Below are 23,624 nucleotides of genomic sequence, written 5' to 3'. Positions count from 1 at the left end.
TAAATGTAATGTCTTGTATCCATATGTAGTTTAAGCATTTCCTTCTACACAGCAGTGACATCGCTTAATTTCATACCCACCATGAGATCTCCTGCTTACATATGGAAATATGAATCATTATTTGTAATGGAAATAATGAGTTACAGCAGCTGCAACTTCTCACATAAAGCATCAGAAATCCAAAAATTAGCACGGTAACATTGCATTACAATAATTAAAAGCTGGAAACAAAGAGGATTCAAATATATTATGTCTTTTGAGGTGTTCCAGCAGAATCACAGTTTAATTAAAAACTGGTAATCCAGCTACATTACACACTTGCCAAATTCCAAATGAGACTCTGTGAAAGCCAATTAAATCTGCAATACATCTGTGCAACTTTTAGAGTGGCCACACGGATTCTCTTCTTAGGCCAACAAAGAATAAAAGTTTTTTTCATGTTGTTTTAGCTACATTTACAACTTGGTAGGATTAAATTCAGCAAGAACAGTGCTTTACTATTTAGTGTTGGTTCACAGCATATGAATTTAAATTAGCAGACTACATTTCAATAGTGTGGCAAAATATCTCATGATTCACCAACATTTGCAAAAGAATTAGGACAATAGCACCAGCAAATCCAGAAAATTAGTTATTTTATTTATAGTCTGTCTTTCTCAATTAGACCTGAGGTGGATTACATAGTGCAAGTCCATATAATTATAATTAATTATATAATTAATTATATAATTATAATTATACAGCCCGGAAAACCCCCAACAACCATAATTAATATAATTACACAGTGCAAGTCAATATAATTAACAGATAGAACCAGGGCTTTTTTTTAGGGGAAATGCTCCAGAACACCGTTCCGGTGGCTCTAGAATCTGCCCACATGATTCTTTCATCCTTGGGCCCTGCAGGCTCTGCAGAGGAGGCTTAGCTGCTTTGAGTTCATTCTGCTTTCTCGAGTAAGTGAGAGCGAGAGAGAGTGCAAGCAGACGCTGCTCAGGCCCTGCAGAGGAAGGTAGGCTGCTTTAAGTTAATTCTGCTTGTTTTTTCATTCCTCTGTGAGTGAGAGAGAGAGAGAGAGAGCTGGGGCCTGGCTCGGGCTCTGCAGAAGAGGGTAAACTGCTTTGAGTTCATTCTGCTTTTTTTCATTCGTGAGTGTGTGTGGGAAAGGGAGAGAGTGCAAACAGAGCTGCTGGGGCCAGCTCTCCAGGGGAGGCTAAGCTGCTTTGAGTTCATTCTGCTTTAATTTCATTCAGGGGTTTCTATGTATGTGTGTGCTGCTTTGAGTTCATTCTGTTTTATTTTCATTTGGGGGTGGGTGGGGCTGTGTGTGTATGTGTGCTGCTTTGAGTTCATTCTGCTTTCTTTTCATGGGGGTGGGTGGCGCTGTGCATATGTATGTGTGTGAGTGTGTTGCTTTCATTCTTTTGCTGACTGAAGTTGACATTGTTATGGCTCCCACAGCTTTTGAATGCAGAGTGGTTCTGTGTTAGTTAAATATATCAGCTATGGTTATTTGTATTAGTTAAAATATCAGTTATGTTTTTCCAGTTTTATGCTAGGAATGGATAGCTGTGTCCAAGTCACAGAAGGCTTTCATCAATATATTCATCAGCATATAGGTGTTCTTATGTTTTAATAGCTGTAATTCAAATGGTTCTCCCCACCCTCAGCAGATTGACATCACTCAAATTGCAGTGGACATATGGGTGTTAAGGAAGTTTTTATGAATATTGTTTGTCTGGGATATTGGAATATTTATGAGCATTTCACAATGTCACAACAGCTTAGCCATTGGTAAGGTAGAGTTGTCAGGCAACAAAAAAGCTATTTTAAACTAAGTATAAATCTAATGCAGCTAAAGTTGAGTATCTAATTTTGAATTGCTCCAGTAAAGCAAAACCCTTCCTGAAATTTTGAGAATTCAATATTCATTAGATTAGGAATTTCAGACTCTGTGGAATTTTGAGAAAGAATTTTGGAATTTTTTTTCTATGCTGGCAGAGGAAATCTGTTAGAATTTGGATTTGTGTGATGGGTTTTGGATTTTTAGAGGCCCCCTCCTTGCATATTTTAAAATATGATTTCAAAGAAATGAAATGTTTGGGAATGGGAATGGAAGATTTCACTTTTTGTAGAGGATACAGAAAGGGGAAAACCCCTTTCTCATAATAGTATAATTTCCCAAGCTTACTAATATTTATTTCATCACGCATTTCTGGGAGCGCACACATATGTGATAATAGAGAGTTCCACCACCTCTTTTCCCAGAAAAAAAGTCCTGACTAGAACATTCAAAAAACAGAATAGCTAGGGCATTCAATGAATAAATACAATAGGGCATGAGTTGCAGAAATCTGAAAAAAAGCATAAAACTGCACTCAGATATGAAACATTTGTGAAATAGAGTGTAAATAGTTAAACATGACATCTTTAACAATGTGGAAACTATGCAGTAGGAACATATCTACATCAGCAGGGAGTACCCAGTAGAACAGTGTACAGCCCCCCCTTCCTTACCAAGGCATCTCTCTGAGCCATTTCTTATACCACAGTCGTATTACTTGCATAAAGAAGCCCTCCTGAATAACTCAGTTTTGCATGGGTTGAGGAAAGCTAGGAGAGTGGGAGCTTACCACAGAGAAAGCACATGTATGGGAAGTTGTTGATTTTGCCTAGCTGCAGAATGGTATCTTCAGAAGGCCTTGTGCAGTTGCAATTAATATAAAAAGTAAGAGAAGTTCATTAGAACTAAGTAAATGTCAGGTACTTGAATTCTGTAAATACATGCTGAATGTACATTACCTACATAGGGTATAGCTGTCAACTGTGGTGAAAACACCAAACCTAACTATTACTTTAAACATCAAAAGGATTTAAGTAGATACAATCAGAATCAGAAAACAGGGAGTTAATCAAAGAATAACACACAGATCAGTCTTTAGACAAAGCAGAATGACAAACACTTCAGGGACCGTGGTAAGATTTTTTTGTAATCCTCATAGGTGCCCCTGTATCTAAATGCTTTTCATTATACTATTCATAAAATACTTGCACTGTCCTAACTACCAGTAGGAAAAAAGGAGACTTGAGAGTAAGTGTTTTGAAAGGCAGCTGCAAGTCTGACAAGGCTGTTTCTTAAAGAGCAAATCCACAGAGGGGCTTAACTCTCAGTAGAGTTACGTCTTGTACAGGTGGCCCATATAACTTCACGAGGATTCTGTTCTTAATACTTTTCAAAGTCTACACATCACATTTATTACTACAGTTCTGACTAAGACCCCAAACTATTTTTATAGGACTCTATACAATAGTAATAATTTAGGATTCAGTTCAGCTTAAAGCTGAATTATATCTCGACTGAAAGCTTAAAATCTTGCACCTTAGGAAAAATCTGAATTACAAGAAAGAATAGGTGGAATCAAAGTTTAATGCATGTACAAAGAAAACTGGCAAATGAAAGACTAGGATCTGGCTCAAATTAAAAAAAATATGATCCTGATGAGGTCCAGTGTGCTCTGGTGTTTTCTTATCTATAAAAATTGCCTTTTTAATCTATAGAGCCTTCATGACAAATGAGTGAAAACTTTATCACAGGTATCACGTTTGTTGATTTGAAAAATCAACCTGTTTTCTGAGAAGTGTCTCTTTTGTAATTTTGAAAAAAAAATCTGTAAATTCTTAGTTTCTCACTGATCCTAAACTCATCCCACAACCCACACTACCAATTTTCAAGAGATCCAGTGCATCAAAGGTAGATTCTAGCTGGTTTACAGCACAATCATATGCCAAATTATTCCATTCTATTACCACTGAAACCTGTATGGGACTGCACTGTTAATTGAGTTAAGCTGACAACAATGCTTAGTAAATAATCTACCTAAATTACAGAGTTGATGGAACAAATAGCTTCTTTTATCCCCTATTTATAGCATATCAACGTGCATGGAGCTTTTCAGTATACAGGACAATGTTGATATAAAAAAGACAACAAAGAGAGGGGAAGGCAAGGATAAAACACACAGGAAGAATATGCATTCATTAAAACAGATTAGATAAATTTAAATGGCACTGACCAATGTTTCCCAAATAGAGATGAGGTGGTAAACCTATGTCTAGACTTGAGACTGAAGGTACAGCAAAGACTCAGTTTCTTTTTATTCATCTGTTCTGGATTATTCTCAATTATAATATTAGCAACAATAAAACTTTTAGACATTCAAAGAGTTTTACACACATTATTTTATAGTAATCTGTTTTACCTATTATGCAAAGAAGGTCAATATTATTCTTCTATAACAGACTGTGGGCCGAGGCTGACAGTTTCTGGCTTGCCTACTGAGTTCATGGCAGAGGTGAGGATTAAACCTGTAGCCCAGTCTTTTAGCCAAAACACTAAACCAGCTCTATATTACAGAGCGTGACAGATGTATGTTTTTGCACTTTCCGTTTCTATAAAACATACTAGTTTTGAAATGTCCCTCATTTTTTGAAATCTTGGTCAACCAGCAATAATGTGTGTATGTGTGTGTATTACATGCCATCAAGTCACTCCCAACTAGAGATGGGCACGATCGGAATCACGATGTGAAAAAAACCCCGATAATGGCGTTTGCGCCATCGTGACTCAGCTAATCGGTTCCATCCACGGTGACCGATCCAGCGTTCAGGAGGGGCTTGATGGGGGGGGGGCATCGTGATCTGATCGGAGAGCCAGACACTCAGGTGCCAATAATCTATTCCCCTAGCAATGGAGTCAGGGGAATGCCTGAGCTGTGTTCGCCCTCCTTCTGTCACCCTGGAAAACCGAATGGAAGCCCAGCTTTCCTTAATTAGCAGGCTTCCTTCCAACCACGGAGCAGCAACCCAGGGGAGGGAGGGGGAAGGGGGTGTTCTGAAGCCATGGGCACAAAGATTTTTTTCCTTTTTCAAAAAATGGGGCTTTGTAGGAGGAATGGGTGTTTTTCTGTCTGTCACTCTGTTTTTAAAATCCAAAAGAAATACCCTAGGAACACAGAAATCACACAACAAGGTGTACAAAATAATATTACTATAATCAGTGCAATCAAATCTGTTTTTAACCTGCTTTTAAAACACTGTATTTTGTGGGAAAAGCTCATTCACAGTTCTGTGTGTGTGTTTAAAATATGCTTTTTGAAGACTGGCTGCTTGCTTTTAAAATCAGGTGGGGAGGAACGGAGGATTCTGTCCCTGCTTTTTTTACAAAGCTGGCTGAAACATGTTGACGGGGTGTCTCTCTCTATCTGGAGAGGCAGGGATAGATCCCCTCCCTCTGCTCTAAGTGTGTGTGTGTGTGTGTGTGTGTGTGTGTGTGTGTGTGTGTGAATCAGGGCCGGATCAATGGGGGGGGAAGGGGGGGTAGTCTGCCCCCAGCGCCGCCAAAGAGTGGGCGCCGGGCGCAGTTGCCAGCCCCAGGAGCGCGCCTGGGGAAAGATTAATGGTGCGGGTGGCCTCCCAGCCACCCACGCTGCCTTTTGCCTTTCCTGCAGGACAAGGGGCGGCCGGCTTGTGGGAAAAGCAAAAGGCAGCGCAGGTGACTGGGAGGCTGCCCGCAGCGTTCATCTTTCCCCACGACAAGGGGCGCACGGGCAAGCCAGCTGCCCCTTGTCCTGGGGAAAGGCAAAAGGCAGCGCGGGTGACTGGGAGGCCGCCCGAGCCGTTTGCCTTTCCCCAGGACAAGGGGCATGCAGGCAAGCCGGCCGCCCCTTGTCCTGGGGAAAGGAAAAGGCAGCACAGGAGGCTGGGAGGCCGCCTGCGCCATTCGCCTTTCCCCAGGAAAAGGGGCGTGCAGGCAAGCCAGCCGCCCCTTGTCTTGCAGGGCAGGTGAATGGCGCGGGCAGCCTCCAAGCCACTCGCGCTGCTGCCAGCTCTGCAGCGCACCAGGACAGCCGGCTTGCTGTGTGGGCAGGGGGGGGCGGGCGACCCAGGAGAGCGCGTAGGATTTTGTTTTTGAAAGGTTTCTGTTGAACTACAGCGACCTTTAAGTCTTTGATGGAATGTCCTGGTACCTCTCTCTCAGAAGCCCTGGGTGGAAGACCGTTCCTTGCCTACAGACAGCCCCCCAACCTTAAACGACTTCTCACTCACAACCATGAATCGGCCAGCAGAGTCACCAGCACAGGTACCAGGCCCTGCAACAGACCCAGATGCCAGCTCTGCCCTTATATCTACCCAGGGAATACAATTACAGGACCCAATGGCATCAACTACACTGTCTCTGGCTCTTACAGCTGCTCATCCTCCAATCTGATATATGCCCTCATGTGCCAACAATGTCCTTCTGCTCTGTACATTGGACAAACCAGCCAACCTCTACGCAAAAGAATAAATGGACACAAATCTGACATTAGAAATGGAAACGTCCAGAAACCAGTGGGAGAACACTTCAATCTACCAGGACATTCCATCAAAGACTTAAAGGTCGCTGTAGTTCAACAGAAACCTTTCAAAAACAAAATCCAACGGGAGGCTACTGAACTGGAATTCATATGCAAATTTGACTCTGTCAAGCTGAGACTGAATAGGGACTATGAATGGTTATCACATTATCACAGGTAACAGATTTCCTTTACAGAGGCAGGGTCTGGGGGAGCTCAGTGGCACCTGGCGTGGGCTTTCGGGGACCACAGATCTCTTTGTCAGATGCATCTGGCAAGGAGAGCTGTGGTTATCGAAGGCTCATACTGCATTGGAATTGGATGGTCTAGCTGTTTGGCTGCTACAAACTAACAGGGCAAACTCCTTTGAAGCCAACTGATCCACACACCAAAAGGAGATGTTTACATATACTAGCAAAGGAATGTTTTGGTTGCACCCTCCCCTTTCCCCCCCTAATTGCCTCTTCTCTCTCCTGCTCTTCTCTCTCTTCTCTCTGTATTTGACCAGTCTCTGTATCATGCATCTGACGAAGAGAACTTGATTCTCGAAAGCTTATGCTACAATAAAATTGGTTAGTCTTAAAGGTGCTACTGGGCTCTTTTCGATTTTGCTAACACAGACTAACACGGCTAACTCCTCTGCATCTATACTAATGGGGAATACCATAGTATGAACTATTTTGATCTTGGTCACCAGGAACACATCCTTAAGGATCTTTTCTAGTTCCTTCATAGCTGCCCTTCCAAGCCTCAATCTCCTTTTGATTTCTGAGTTGCAGTTTCCTTTTTGGTTGGAGGTGGAGACCATGGAACACATTTTTTTCATGCTCGCACTTTGAGGTGGCACGCAGCGAGTTAATCACCCCGTTGCTCAGAAAAAAACTGGATTTCTTTAAAAAACTTAAACTTGAATTTCTTTTAGCTGATAAAGTTCCAAAGATCACTTACCAAGTAGCCACTTTTTGTATGGCGATACAAGAAAATTTTATGATACTTAAAAGTTAATCAATTTTAAACTGTTTTTTATGCTTTTATTTTAATTGTGAAATTTCTTAAATATGTATTTCTCCTGTATGTCTGGTCTAAGGACCGCAATAATACAATCATTGTTGCCCAGCCATGGATACAACAGTATAGGCGATGAAGAGGGAGAAGAGGCAGACTATTCATCAGTATTTATAATTCAGTATAAATGGCAAACTAATCAGAGTTCATTGTCCTGCCACAAGTTTATCACGATGTCTGAATATACCCATAGAACCTTGTATGCTGAATTCCATAACAGGAAATCCTTATGGATATGCAGAAGGAATGAGTGGTGGCAATTACATCTGGTTTGACAATCTGGTTACTTATTTTCATTTTTGTTTGTTTGATTGATTGATTTATACTCCACCCTTCCCACAAATGGGCTCAAGGACGCTCACAACATCCGTAAAATACAATAAATTAATCATAAAACTATAAAATCAGTAACAATCTTAAAACAGTCATTAAAATAATATAGACCCCTTATCCATAGGCTACTTAAATAAACAGTTGGGAGTCCGTATATAGGCATACATATAGGCAACAGCATATGGTTGAGGGTAGTTCCAGAAAAAGTGCTGGTCTTTGGTGGAAGAGAGGGGACACATGCTGGTCCTCAGCCAAAGGCCCAGTGGAACATCTCCATTTTACAGGCCCTGCGGAACTGTAACAGGTCGTACAGGGCCCGGATCTCCAGTGGGAGAGTGTTCCACCAGGCCGGGGCCAGGGCAGAAAAAGCCCTGGCCCTGGTTGAGGCCAGATGGATGTCTTTCAGGCCAGGGACCACCAGGAGTTGCATGTCTGCAGAGTGCAACGCCCTGCAGGGAACGTAATGGCAGAGGTAGTCCCACTGGTATGCAGGTCCCAGTCTGTGAAGGGCTGTAAACACTAAGGTTAACTCCTTAAACTGGATCCAGAACTCCACTGGGAGCCAGTGCAGCTGACACAGCACAGGATGAATGTGCGCTCAGATTGGCGTTCCAATAAGGATGTGTGCCGCTGTGTTCTGGACCAGCTGTAACTTCCGGGTCAGGCCCAAGGGCAGCCCAGTGTAGAGTGAGTTACAGTAGTAGTCTAGCCTGAAGATGACCATTGCATGGATTACTGTAGCCAGGTTCTGGGGCAAAAGATAGGGCGTTCTGTTGTTATAAATTACCCGAGAACCAAATCTGAGTTTACAGTATCCTAAATCAGTACCTTCTTACTGCAGTCACTCTGTCAGAAGAACATTGTTGTTAACTACGTTCTATAGCATGGAAGTGCTTTGAGCTACCAGGGGACTTTTTTGTTTTTTCTTAATTGAATATTGTTATACAATGTTATAACTAGGTGTCTATTAAGATATCTAAATATCCAGATTTCATTTTTAAAAAGGAATTATATTGCCCCCTTTGTTGCAGAGATTATACAACAGTAATTAATAATTATACAAATGTAATAATGGTTTCAATATAGAAGAAAATTGAAGAGGATCTTGCGATGGACTGAGAAAATGAAGAAATACAGGAAGGAATTAATCTTGTATCCTTACAAAAATAATTAAAATCTACCTGATCAACCAAGAGAACAAAGGACAGGGCTGTCTTGCTAGAAGATTTCTATTATGTAAATTGCGTGGAAGTTTACTGAATTTCCAAAATTAGGTCTGGGAAGCCACAGGGATTCCTGAAACTGGTAACTGACTATCTTGGTACATCCAGCAAGTCATTCTGTAAGCTCTTTAAAAGTTCCCCTATAACTGCACAAGGAGCTGTTACGCACAGTATATAATGCATACTTGCCCATCAACCTTCTGTCCCACCCAATGCAGATGAAGATTCAACATTCAACAACTGATTCAGACTGCATTCCCAGTTGTAATCTACACAAATAGTAGCCATAAATTCTGATTCATAATAAAATCAAAGCATGTAACCAAAGGACATTTGGGTAATGAAGGGTAAAACAAAGTTTGTTTACAAAAGTCTACTGTTTTAGACTGCTTTGTGTAGAACATTTTTAAAAAATCTCTCTGACACTATGCTTCAATATTTAAATAGATTAAGGTACAAAATCTGCAACATCATCTGCAATGACAATAAACACAAAAAGGTAACCTTGTGCCACCCTAAAGACCAATATATTTATTGTGGAACAAACTTTTGCTGAGCCTTTAAAATGTCGTAAGATTCCTTTTTGATTTTGCTACAACAGCAACCATTCTGAAATAGGATGACAATGTTTAATTCAGCAACATTAAAATGCTACCTGTTAAAGGATACTTGATTTGCTATTTTAAAAGTCTCTGTCTCTTTGGGTACAGAGCTATCTCACTTCACATTAGCACCAATTCTTGCTGTCACTTTCCCCATTATTTACCTAGTAGCCATTTGTATTCTTGCTCTATATAGCATTTAGTTATTAAATCTACATACTAGTACGATGAGCTTGCTTGAACCTAGACAGTGCTGCCTACATGTGCAAAAAGCAAGTTATTTAATAGGTATTATTATTTTCTGCACAGAACAAGCCCACTGCAGTTGTGAACACTGGGGGAAAGAGTGCTACCTATAAACATATTCAAGGCTGTGGTATTGTATGTATGTAATGGAACAGTCTACTCCTCCCCTAATATCTGTGTGATTTAGTTTGGGCCTATTGAGTGGAGCTCTTGTTTTCAGTTTCCAGTTTCGTATGTTAGCTGGAAGTTGTTGGTTGTTAAAGTTGTCTTCTTGCAAATAAATGGCTGATGTTTTGAGCCAGCTTGTTTCTGCTGAATGGACATGAGGATGGGTACCTGAGTGAGTGAGTACTCTAACCTGGGAACCCACAGCCAAAGGGGGACATTACAGAGACTAGGCAGAGCCAAAAAACCTTCTGGCATACAGGCCATTTAGATCCAAAGAGCTGGATCACTTTAAATGCACAGCTTGCAGAAGTGCAGTCCCTGGTGCTCCCAGTTTCCCCTAATTAATACAATGTGTGGTGATCAAGGAACCTGGAATTGAGACACACAAGCCTCCCTTCAAACAGAATTCTCATTTGGTAGAAACAGAAGTGGAGGACCCTTGCACTTTTAAGCTGTGCAGTTAAAATAATGTTAACACCAGCTGCCTGTTATATTGGGAAGGCTCGATGGTAATTCCTGAGAAAGGAAAACTTGGTTTTCAAATTTGGTTGCGTGTCCACGTGCCTTTCTTTTGTTCTGGTCTACTTTCATCTCCACTGGAGCCATTTTGTTTTCCTATGCTCTGGGGAAACACACAATGAATACTGATCAGAATGCAATCCAAAATAGAGTTACGCCTTTCTAAGCCCAATGACTACAGTTAACTTAGAAGGATGTATGCAACAGCATACGTTGTCCAGCTTTCTTTATTGTACCTATATCAAATGAGACATGCATAGAAAGCGCCCCCGGGGTCCACCTTTTAAAATGCAACCAATTTTGACAAAGAACCCCATCCTTCTGTATCATCTCTTTTAATTCCCTCTTGCTACTTATTTTGCATTTTGTACCAATTTAAACAAAAGTTAATGAAATATTATTTAAAACATTAACAGTGAAATCCTAAGCAGAGTTACTCCAGTTGAAGCCCACTAATTTCAATGGGCTTAGACTGTAGTAATGCTGCTTAGGATTTCACTGTAAATTATGTAACTCTTTGCTAAAGTAATGGTAAATTTTTTTGTTTCCTTCTACAAAAATCTATACTCTATTGGGTTTTAACAGAAACGCACTGATGATGGCTGTTTTGCATGGCTCTATATAGACATGAATTCATCAAAGGAACAAGTATGCTGATTTATCAGACATTAGTAAGCACTTTTGATCTTCCTTTGAGGAAGCTTTTCTCAGGCTATTCAAAGGGCTGTGGCTTCTTTTCATGTGTTGAAGGGAATATGCCCAGAAAAAGGGTTTAAGTAAAGCTATGTCTGTTAAATTAATCCTGAAAACTGTAGAAGCAAATTGGGCATTGTAACTGAGGGGCCGTTGTCACTTTAATCTCTATTGCCGATTCTCTGAGGCCTTCTTTGGAAAAAGCATCAGCAGCTGTATGTGCTTAGCTGTAATAAGATGAAAATATAACAGAAGATTTTTTAAATTTAAATTTTTAAAATGTTTAAATTTAAATCTTAAACTTTTTAAATTTAAATCTTTCATTTAAAAAATGCTTCTTGTCTTGCAAGGCAGAACCACAGTCTGCTTTGTTGATACACCATCGATGCATTGAGGGTTATGAACAAACATTTTAAATTTGGCATGTATAGGAATATAATCTCTAAAAAGACAACAAATGCACAATGAAATGATTGCATCTAATAAAATGAGTATGTTGATTATCATCTAATCTCCTATCATTTTTTACAACACAAGGCAATTTTCCACAATCAGCACTTCGGCAGTGCTCTAGTGGCTGTTCTTCAAGGGCCATTTTATTGTCAGATTAGAGAGGTTGAAGCACTGAGACTGTAAGAAGGGTTGAGGTAGAAGAGCGATACTTCCACTGAATAATGTAGCAGAGCACACACACACACACACACACACACACCACTGCTAAACAGCTGAGCAGACATTTCAAACATGAGCTAACCCAAACTCAACAAACTTAAAAGTAATCAACATTTCCAAATTACCACAAGGTTGCAATTTGGATTTGTGTCACTGCATTCCACAATTCAGAACCATATCCCTCCACATGCACAACTGACACGAAACAAACAACTGTGAGAGTTCATTCTAATTTGCCAAGAAGCAAAGGAGTACATTCTATCAAGTTTTAGTGCAAACTACTTAAGTCAGCAGCATGGGTAGAATCAGAAACATGTGAAGAATATTTTGAAATGCACTTTACTCTAAATAACCAAAAATATTAAACTACAAAGGAATCCCAAGAAAGAGAGATCTGCTTTTTAAACAACAAAAATGCCAAGGTTCTAAAGAATCAATTATGTGCTTCATAGAAGCACCAATGTTTTTTACCACTTTACACCCTCTCCTAAACCAAAACAGGCCACAAAACCAGCTGCCTGATGTATTAGTCATCCAGATTCCGTGTAATATAAAACATCCCTTTGGAGGAGGTTCAACATGTCCACCACAGCTTTCATTCATGTCCTTAAAGCATTAATAACTCTGAAGGGAAAGGGGATGCAATGAGAGGAATCACCAACTCCAGTGACAGCCAGGATAAAATCTTGGGGGTTTGTTGGTTTTAATGTTTTTTTAAGGTGTGATTTTATTGTGGATGTTTTATCTGTTAACCGCCTTGATGGTCCTTATGAGGGCAGAAAGGCAGGCTATAAGTTTTGTAAAATAAATAAAAATTTTAAAATATTAATATAATACCAAGTTATTCTTATATCTACTTACAATTAAATTCTGTCGCCTTCATATTTTCCATACTTGGAGTATCCTAATGCAGCTATAGAATAATGGATTCTTCAGAAGAAGCCATGATACATCTGAAAGTACATACTTCTAATGGCAGGCTACTATGATGACAAATGAATTGTTGAGCCTCACAACTTTTTTTTTCAAAAGGATGACAAGGTATCCAGTATGAAAAACAAGCAGGATGTATTTAAGCAATAGCTACAGAAGACAACTTCACTCCTTTCCGAGTTAGAATCTTCTGACATAGGCACATTTGACATTCTATATCACTGTATTCAGAAATGCTGCCTTGAGTAATTTCATAGGTTTCCTATGCTTAATGACCTGATACAGAGCAAGAGAAGACTTTGGTATTTCCTTTACTTTCTAGAATTAAAAATCTGAAAGATTCCTTCATCCTTCCTAAATTTAACACCAGTAACACATCCAAACATTTGTGCAAACACTTCTTTCAAAAGAGTGAATTTTGTTCCTACCAAATTGACAGATATTTCTTGTATTTAAAAATTACTCCTTCATAAATACCAAATTGACAGACATTTCTTGTATTTAAAAATTACTCCTTCATAAAATATCATAAATAATAGACAATTTTGAAGAAGACATAACCAGCCAATACATATTTTAAGGTTCCCTAGGAGAGTTGGCGGAAATCACTGTGGCAAACATATGGATTGCTTGTGCACAAACTGTCAAGAACTACAATGCAAAGTCTACCGATTAATATCAATTAGACTTCATGGAAGGTCTGTTAAGATAACCATTGTTCAAGTTTATGTCCCAACTACATATGCTGAGAAGGAAGAAATCGAAAACTTTTACAGAAGAAGAAACTGGTCATACACCTAAACAAGATATGCTGATAATCAGAGGTGACTTTTACAGAAGAAGAAACTGGTCATACATCTAAACAAGATATGCTGATAATCAGAGGTGACTGGAATGCAAAAGTAAGAGACAAAGCAGAATCGAACATTGTTGGAAAATTTGGGCTAGGATCATGAAATGAAGTAGGAGAGCATCTCATAGAACTTTGTGAAGCCAACAACCTGTTCATTGCTAACACATTCTTCAAGCAACCAAAAAAGGATTGTATATGTGGAAATTATCAGGTGACCAATATAGAAACCAAATAGATTACATAATTGGAAGGAGAAGATGGAGAAGCTCTATTCTCTCTACTAAAACAAGACAAGGAGCTGATTAAGATACACATCATGAGTTGCTAATATAAAAAATTAGAATAAAGCTGAAGAGAAACACTAAAAGAATCATAGTCCCAAAATGCAATCTAAACAATATTCCTGAAGAATTTAAAGAACAGATAAGGAACAGATTTGCAATACTAAGTTTAATTGATCGTGAGAAGAACTATGGGCTGAAACCAGAGATATTATCAAGGAAGAATGTGCAATGACTATTCCTGTAGCCAAATGGAGAGAGAAGCCTAAATGGACATCTATCAGCTAAAGACAGATAGATGGGAAGCAAACGATGACAGAAATAGGTTGAGAATTCTAAAAGCAGCTTTTCAGGAACTTGCACACAGAGACAAAGAAATCTATTCTAATAACCACTGCAAAAAAAAAATAGAAGACAATAACAAAAATGGAACAAGAAGAGATCTGTTCCACAAGATTCAGGAAATCAAAGCGAAGTTCAAGCCACAGCTCAGATTGCTGAAAGATCAACATGGAAATACAGTATCTGATCAGGACAAAATAAAGTAAACAATACAGTGTAGAACTATACAGAAGAGATGGAAGGATGACAGATATCTTCGAAGAAGAATAGTTTGACAAAGAACCAGAAATCTTAGAAAGTGAAGTAAAAGCTGCACTCAAAGCACTTGGGAGAAACAAAACACCTGGAGTAGATGGAATACCAATAGAGCTATTTCAAGCTACAGAAATAGAGTCCATCAAAATCTTAACAAGAGTCTGTCAACAAATATGGAAGACAAAACAATGAGCCAGACTGGAAGGCTGCAGTCTACATTCCAATTCCAAAAGAGTGGGATGCCAAAGGATGCAGCAAATATCAGACTATTGTGTTAATTTCCCATGCAGCCAAAGTAATGTCAAAAGATCTACAGCAAAGACTTTTACCATATATGGAACAAGAAATGCCAGATGTTCAAACTGGATTTAGAAAAGGCACTAGAGATCACACTGCAAATTTACGATGGCTAATGGAACATACCAGGGAATTTCAGAAGAAAAATAGCCTGTTTCATAGATTATAGCAAAGCTTTGACTATGTGGATCATGAAAAGCTATGAATAGTGTTAAAAGAATTGGAGGTGCCACAACATCTGTTTGTTTTAATGCGCAACTTGTACTCTGGAGAACAGGTTACTGTTAGGACAGAATATGGGGAAACAGAATGGTTTCCAACTGGCAAAGTGGTCAGACAAGGATGCATATAATCTTCCTATCTGTTCAACCTCTACACAGAGCATATCATATGGAAAGCTGGATTAGGTCTAGAAGAAGGTGGAGTGAAAATTGGTGGAAGGAATATTAACAATTTGAGATAAGCTAAGGATACCACATTACTAGAAAATAGTGAAAACTTGAAATGACTACTGTTGAAGGTTAAAGGAGAAAGAGCCAAATAAGGATTACAGCCGAGCATCAAGAAGACAAAAGTAACAACAACAACAACATTCGGTTTATATACCGCCCTTCAGGACAACTTAACATCCACTCACAGCATTTTACAAAGTATGTTATTATTATCCCCACAACAATCACCACCCTATGAGGTGGGTGGGGCTGCGAGAGCTCCGGAGAGCTGTGACTGACCCAAGGTCACCTAGCTGGCTACAAGTGGAAGAGTGGGGAATCAAACCCGCTTCTCCAGCTTAGAGTCCTGTCGCTCTTAACCACTACACCAAAAGTAATGACTACGGAGGAATTACACAATTTTAAAGTTGACAATGAGGAAATTGAAATTGTTCAAGATTTTTTATTCCTTGGCTCAGTCTTCAACCAAAAGGGAGACTACAACCAAGAAATCAGAAGAAGATTGATACTTGACAGAGCAGCTGTGAGGGAACTAGAAAAGATCTTTGAAGATAAAGATGTCTCTCTGGGGACCAAGATCAAGATAAACTATGGTATTCCCCATTACTATGTAAGGATGTGAAAGTTGGACAGTGAAGAAAGCTGACAGGAAAAAAGTTGATTCCTTTGAAATGTGGTGTTGAAGGGGAGTTTTGCGGGTATCATGGATGGTCAAAAAGACCAGCGAGTGAGTTCTAGATCAAATCAAGCCTGAATTCTCCCTACAAGTTAAAATGGCAAAACTGGGGTGTTTTCCTCACAGTCACCTTACAGCATTTCAGAATCTATTCTGCTTCCCATGTTCTCCAGAAATCTGAACATGCAAGGGAGTCATGGGAAGCAGAAATGGTTTTTGTCTGTCTTTTCCCTGTTTTTCCTGTGTAGAGTCTGGAATTTTTTTCAAGACACTGCCCAGTTGCTGCTGGCACGTGTTATGTCCATGCAGAATCAAAAACTCCCATTCTGCTTCTCATACCCCCCCTCTTCCTTTCCCCAGGAGCTGATTGGTCTGTCCACCAGTAACCACTCCCACCCTCCTCAGCTCTCTGAACTCCTTTTCCACCATTTTTACCAGTAAAGCAAGGTAAGGGTCATAAGGCCAGTTTGGTGTAGTGGTTAAGAGCGCAGCACTCTAATTTGGAGAACCGGGTTTGATTCCCCACTCCTCCACTTGAAGTCAGCTGGGTGACCTTAGGTCAGTCACAGCTTCTAGGAGCTCAGCCCCACCCACCTCACAGGGTGTTTGTTGTGGGAATAATAATAGCATACTTTGTAAATCACTCTGAGTGGGCGTTAAGTTGTTCTGAAGGGCAGTATATAAATCAAATGGTTTTTTTTATTATTATTATTCTCCATTTGCTTCTTTCCTCCTGGGTATGCACACACTGATTTTTTTTTTCAAATAGCAGGAACAAGTCCTAAGGTTACTGCTTATTCCCTGCGGGCTATAAAAGCCAGGAAAGGGTTAAATGGCTGCTTTTCCCTCCCTCCCTCTTGGTTGTTTCAGGCATCTCCTAATGCCAAAGAGGGAAAAAAACAAGTGTTTTGCACAGCCATTTGAGGGAGGGAACGAAGCAACAGTATTTTAACCCCTTCCTCGCTTGGCTTTAAAAAAAAAAATAAATGAGAGTGGAACGAGCACAAAAAGTACATGTTTCCCCCCAAACTCTGCCACCAATTGCTTCTCCAGTGGGCACAGGACAACCCAGTCAGCAAATACAGTGATGGGGAGGATGGGTTCCAACATTGCAATGTTACCATGCAAGCAAAAAAAAAAGTTTTTAAAAATGATGTCAGTTCCAGCCCCCTCAAAATGTGGCTCCAAACAGACACATCTTGTCAGCAGACATCAAATAGCCTTGAAGTCGAGCAGTGCAGAATGATGGGACCCCAAGCCGTTTTAACACTGATCAGTGTGAATTCTCAGCATCACCAGGTAAAAGTGTGCCGTGCGGAATGGACCTTGGTCACATCATGAGAAGACAAGACTCACTGGAAAAGACAATAATGCTAGGAAAAGTAGAAAGTGGTAGGAAAAGAGGAAGACCTAAAACAATATGGTGTGACTCAATAAAAGAAGTCATGTCCTCCAATTTGCAGGATCTGAGCAAGTCTGTTAATGATAGGATGTTTTGTAGATCTTTCTTGACAGCACATAACACACACACAAACATGTGGATTACTGTAGAAACTTCCTGGATCACATGTGATGTATAACTTGAACATAAGACATGCGGAAGAACCTATATTATCCTAGAAATAATACAACAAATGTTATATGTACCTAATAGAAGCTATATAGAACTTTTGTCAACCATCTTCAAGTTGGAACTGTGATCAAGATTTGTTTCAAAGATACGCCTTTACACCAGAAAGCCCACAAGAACACAGCACTGCCTTCACTTGATGGAATACCCTAATGTAGGCAACTTAGATGGAAACCTTTTCCATTCATTAAACTCCTAAGTGGGAATTGCAGGATGTTAATAACATAATTGCAAATTAGAAACTTCAGAGTTTTATCTAGAAACCAGGGATGATAAATAATTCTACATATGCATCTGCTTTTTTTCTAGTTATGCTTTGAGAAACACCAAACAGCAATTTAAACTTCCCTGACATCAAAATGCAATTTAAGGTGAGAGTTTTAAAAAGGAAAACTGCATGCCAACACCCAAGATTTTCAACAGGGGAAAATGCATTTTTTACTTATGCTATTTTTGTAATTTGAGGTAGTTTAACAAACAGTTTGGAGGTTCTTCAGGGATACCTCATAAAAGGTTATGAGAAAAACTGATGTGATTCACACACAGAGAATATGCGCCTCTCAATATCCCAAACCAATGACTTCATTAAAAAAGAACTACACACATTAGCCCTCAGGTACTACACACATTAGCCCTCATAGTAAACTGAAAATGATGCCTTTTCTAACCTTCAAGGAACATAGTGGCAGTCAAACAAGTGACATTACAGAAAACTGTGCCATGCACACATGAGCTGAGATAAAATCTTGTCTGATTGTCAAGCGTGCTTGATGATGTTTTCCCAGTTATGGGTGGGTGGCTACAGTCTGGTTGGAGGACCAAGGCAGAAATGCTATGAGGGAGGGTTATATACTTTTTTTGCGAGATTTCACTGATTTGCTTGCAAAGAAGAAACAACTGGGTTTCCTTGAAGCTTTCTGCTGGCAAATAATTGACTTATGGGAAAGATGCAGTTGTCCCCCCAAACCAAAATCAGCCGACAGGTTAAGAAGAAAAGTTTATTCTTTCAGTGTGCAATGTAATATCTTGTGTGCGTTCATCCAGCATGCTAGGCAGTTATAGTATATACCCTGCTATTACTAACCACCTGCCAGTGATGGAATAACATAATTGCATCATATTTAATTCAGGCTACATCCTAACTCCTTAATCCAGATGTTTTAAACTGTATATGCATATAGGAAAAACTTTTTCCCAAACCTACATTCCATACATGTTTTATGGTTAAAGTAATACGAGAGATGGCTGTCATCCTAGCTTTCTGAAATATTCTGTAAGGAAATATTGCTGGGAATATTCTGAGACTAATTTAGAAGACTTCAGATCCCCATTTTGAAAATATCTTTTTCTTCACAGACCTCCATTTATACATAAAATAATACACACCTTATAATCTTCATTCTGTAATTCCAGTAAAGTAAACTTCAAAAGGGAGACAGAGACAAAGCAGTACACAAAATCCTGACCCTTTCATGCTCACATACTTAGATCCTGTTCCATGGAGCTATGCTGCTTTCTATTTTGTTCTTTTCCTCTACCAAATTAAATTTTATCAACTAATTTAAAGAAATGTATTTTTTGTTTCCCAAACATCTTAAAAACCAGACATTATCACTGGAAAGTGTGTTGCAGCTAGGGTTGCCAATCTCCAGGTGGGGCCTGAAGATCTCCCAGATGACAGATCAGTTCCCCTGGAGAAAACGACTGCTCTGGAGGGTAGAATCTAAGGCATTACACCCTGCTGAAGTCCTTCCTTTCCCCCAAACCCTGCCCTCCCCAGGTTCTACCACCAAATCTCCCAACCTGGAGATGACAACCCTAGTTGAGACATTCTGAACACAGTGAATCCTATGGCAACACACATCACCACTGAGCTCCCTCCTCTGCTCAAATTCTGCCTTCCCCAAGCACTGCCCCCAAGGCAACCCTAGGGTTGCCTGGAGGAGATCCAGGACCTTTACGATTTGCACAGAGACATTTTGAACAGACAGTATGAGGCGCTGGTAGGGCTAAAAGCTCGTGACAGTTTTGTGTTCTGTTGTATCAGTGAATTTCCAATAAGAGGCTGTCCTACCCCTGAAAGATAAAACAGCCACTCAGTTGTTTCATCCTTGAATCTTCAGAAATGCTGCCTCAGCATCCAATCACCTTTGGGGTGGGGGTTAGATGTTGATGGGAGGCACCGCAGTATTTCACTTTAGGACTGCCTCAGGGAGAAAGCAGTCACTACTGTGTATAACTCTGCCTGGAATTGTGGTAGAGTGGTTTATCTCTACCTCTGGGCGAGGACAGAGTTGGGAGAACTGTCTCTGGAGATGAGCAGACTTCGTATCCTTTTCTCTGACTCTTGGGAAAGGGTAGGCTGGTGTGGGCATGTGTGAAAGGTTATACTCTGGGAGTTAATCAGTGAAAACTTGTACTTGAAAGCTTTAAAGGGAATTAAAATCACCATCTAAGCCGTAACTAGCTTAATTTTATGTGCCTCACCCAACTCTCTCTTTTGAACATTGGGAGACATGGGCTGCTGATCTGTTCTTTAAAAACAACCTGTACATAAATACATCTTTTTTGTTATTTTTATAAACCTCCTGCTTCAGTGATCTTTCTTACCATAAAACTTACCTTATGGTGGAGAACCCAAAGCCTTTACACTTGCTACCATAGAAACATCTAGCAACTGAGAGGAAGATTTACATTTCAAAATAAACATAGTCCCCCCAAAATTATAGGAGGCTGCGTGGGTTCATTCAGTTGGAAGAAAAGGCCCGTCACAGTAGAGCTAGAAAGTTCACAACAGATTTGTATCCCACTGCTTTCCCATGTGCTCCTCCCATGGGAAACGGGAGAGCGGTCCAGAGGCCACTATGACATCATAGCTGCTTCTGCACTAATTTCCAGGGGGAGAGTTGCCAGTGAAGGCAATGGAATGCAATTCCTTCTCACTCTTTTTAGCCCTGCCAACTCTGGCAAGACTTAAAAGGTGTATGAAAGAATTACATTGCACTCCTTTCTTATCCACCTCAATAGGAGGTGGGAGGGATCACCTCAGTGGCCACTACAAGGGCCTGTGTGGCAATATCCTGTGAGAGCAGCTGACAGTGGCAAATATCAGAAGTGCAGCCAAGCTGATCTATCATTCTAGACAGTAGTGTCCAGGTCAGGTAGCTGTTCCTTGCCACACACTCACTTGCTAATGCCTTATTCAAAAACATTTCTACACTGCATTTCCATCCAGTTCAGAGTCCAAAGGGGCAAATATTAAAACATTTCAAACATTAAAAGGCATTAAAATATAAATATATGAAAATATTTAAAACAATTAAATAAAAATATAAACACCAATAAACAAACAAACAGGGAGGAGGACTAATACAAGCTAGTGAAGGAATGCCAATCAAAACAAAAATATCTTCACCCACTGAAAGATGACAACAACAGAGGGAGACAAATCTCCCTGGGGAGGGAGTTCCAAAGTTTCAGGTCTCATGACTAATAAGGCCCCCTTTCTTGGGTTGCCACCCTTCTAGCCTCAGATGGTGGGGGCACAACTGAAGAAGAGCCTTTGAACATGACTGGAGTGCTTGGGTTTACTGGCCTCAAGCTGTATAGGGCTTTAAAGGTACCCTGAACTGTGCCCAAAAGCAAATTGGGAACCAGTGTAGCTGGTATAAGACTTGAGTGATATGGTCCCTAATGGATGCTGCCATGGTTCATTAATTCTCTTAGCAGCAAGGCCAGGGGCAAGGAGCAGCAGTTGATGTCAACTGGATAGTCTTTCACCACGGCTGATGGGGAAAAGGAAGAACAGCAGCAAGGAAGTGGTGAAACTGGTGTGGGAAAATCCTCTAAGTCTTTGATGTTATTCTGCTTCTTAAAAAGAGAGAGGAAGAGACATCTGCCTATGGACTGAGTGGGCCATGTAGAAGTATTCGGTCAGAAGGAGCAATGGGCCCTCCTGGAGCAGGGGGCTCTGGAAACTACCTTAGGATGCTGATTCCCAGAGCTAGGCCTGTATTGTGAACTTGAGCACAACTGTATGTGAAATGGAGCTGGCAGCTAATTTCTTTCCACTCATGAACTTTGGATCCAATCTATTGCTTAGAAAATAAGGAACTTACAGGATACAACAACCAATGGGCACAAACAGTTGCTAGAATATGTTAAAAGATTTATGATGAAATTAATTCCCACTCCTTTTAATATAGTCTCAGTTAAGTGGCCTGACAGTACAAGCAGCCATGGACAGCACAGGAGTTGCACTTCAGCAATTTCCCAAAGGGCTGCTGGCTGCTCCTTACTGGTGGTACAGCTGTATCTGTCTTGGGTCAGCCTGCGAGGCACCAGACCCGAGGCACATTCAGCCTCACAGTAACCTGCAAGGTTGCTGTTTTGACTGTTGATTTTTCATCTTCCCTCACCAGGTATTTGGAAATGCATTCCACAAGTAACAGTACAGAAAGCTATTCCAAGACAAAACGCTGTAAAAAAATGCTAAACGACACCCAAGTGGAAGATATTCCTTGCACTGGAAGAGTAAAAATGAAGAGGAAGCAAACAGGAAAAGACTATACAGCAGAACCAGGCACTATTCTAAGAAGCCCCAAATTACCCAAGAAGCAGAGAAACTATTCCAAAAAGGGAGAAGACCTTTCTCGAGATGACCTTTTATTTCTTTTGAGTGTGCTGGAGGGTGAATTACAGGTGAGTATATTTCTATAATGATAATCATAGCTGATGTTGCCACAAAGGTGAAAATAAAAGAAACAAGGAAATATTAATCTACGTGTGAAAAATAAGTTAGACTGTGTCTAAAGAAACCTAACTACAGTAATGTGTTGGCTTAGGGCCAAACTTCACATTATATTGGAACTCCACAATCAGATTCCTGATGTTGCAACCCTTGCTTTTGAAAATCCAATCATAATTCTCCAACGTAAAGAGATTAAGAGTCTCTCTACACAAGACATCTTACAGGGGGACACTCAAGTGTAGGGAGATGCAATGTTAGCTGGGAAGCATAGTTTAAAAAGACAGAGCAGACAAGCTGGTGGAGATCTCTCCTCAGAGGGTTTGTTAATTTCATCTTTGCCTCCTCAAAAGGAAGGTGAAATTTGTAGAGCCTTCGGGGAGCTTGGAAAAAACAATGAAAAACTGAGGATGGTTTAATTTTTTTAAAATAATGGCAGCTTCAAATTGTTTGCAGTTTTGGACTGCTTAAGTTTCAGTGAATAAAAATGGCATGGCACACACACACACCAGCCCCAGAATCTGTTGCTAATGGTTGCAAAACTAACCTCAGCTGTTCCTTAAGCCTCATTGTTCTTCAGATTCATACAATTTTCTCATCTAGCTTTTCTATTAGTCCAAATACCAACACTTTTTAAAGCAGACAAATCTAAATAGAAGAAATTAAAAAAACCATTGGAAGCAGCTTTCATTTTATTTTAGGTAGTTAATATATGATATGGTAGAGATTTATAAAGTTAGACATGGGGCAGAGAAAGCAGATACAGAGGACTTTTTCTCCCTCTCCCATAATACTAGAATTCAGGGGCACCCAATGAAGTTAACGGAAAATAGGTACAGGACAAACAAAAGGAAATGCTTTTTTACTCAGCAAGTAATTAAATTGTGTAACTCACTGCCAGTGGACATAGTGATGTCCATAAGTATAGGTGGCTTTATGAAGAAATTAGATTCATGGAGGATCGGTCCATTAGTGGACACCAGTCATGGTGATAAAGAGAACTTTGATACACAGAGGTGGCAAACCTCTGAATACTAGTGCTATGAGGATGCATAAGGGAAAGGTAACTGGTAAGCTACTACATGAAACAGATGATGAACTAGATGGACAAGTGGTCTGATCCACCAGGCTCTGCTTATTCTTCTTGACAATGTCAGATAACTATTTCTCATCTAATTCAGTAACCATGCAGAAAAGTAAAATTGTTGTAATATGTAAGAAGTTTAACCTGTGCCATCATAAAGC

General features: G+C 40.0%; 2 protein-coding genes across 7 annotated transcripts in view; one reads left to right on the top strand and one right to left on the bottom strand.

Annotated features, from left to right (window-relative positions):
* The window catches only part of CMSS1 (cms1 ribosomal small subunit homolog), a 270,320-nt gene that overhangs the window by 130,134 nt on the left and 116,562 nt on the right, over positions 1–23,624 (bottom strand). The gene's annotated exons all lie outside the window — the stretch shown is intronic.
* Positions 1–23,624, top strand: part of FILIP1L (filamin A interacting protein 1 like) — a 239,951-nt gene that overhangs the window by 102,565 nt on the left and 113,762 nt on the right. For 4 of the 5 annotated variants that reach the window (XR_008596648.1, XM_054973297.1, XM_054973295.1 and 1 more), the window contains one exon: positions 22,054–22,333. Coding sequence is in view for 4 of the 5 variants with exons in the window: in XM_054973297.1 (XP_054829272.1) it covers positions 22,064–22,333 (270 nt within the window). In the remaining variant the exon portion in view is untranslated. Of the gene's footprint in view, positions 1–931; positions 1,010–22,053; positions 22,334–23,624 lie in introns of those variants that run through there. The other variant, XM_054973298.1, reaches the window with a different exon arrangement.

Source organism: Eublepharis macularius, chromosome 3, assembly GCF_028583425.1.
Source record: "Eublepharis macularius isolate TG4126 chromosome 3, MPM_Emac_v1.0, whole genome shotgun sequence".
Taxonomy (NCBI): Eukaryota; Metazoa; Chordata; class Lepidosauria; order Squamata; family Eublepharidae; genus Eublepharis; species Eublepharis macularius.
The sequence above is the reverse complement of the archived record's forward strand: the minus strand, read 5'-3'. Positions and strand labels throughout refer to the sequence as shown.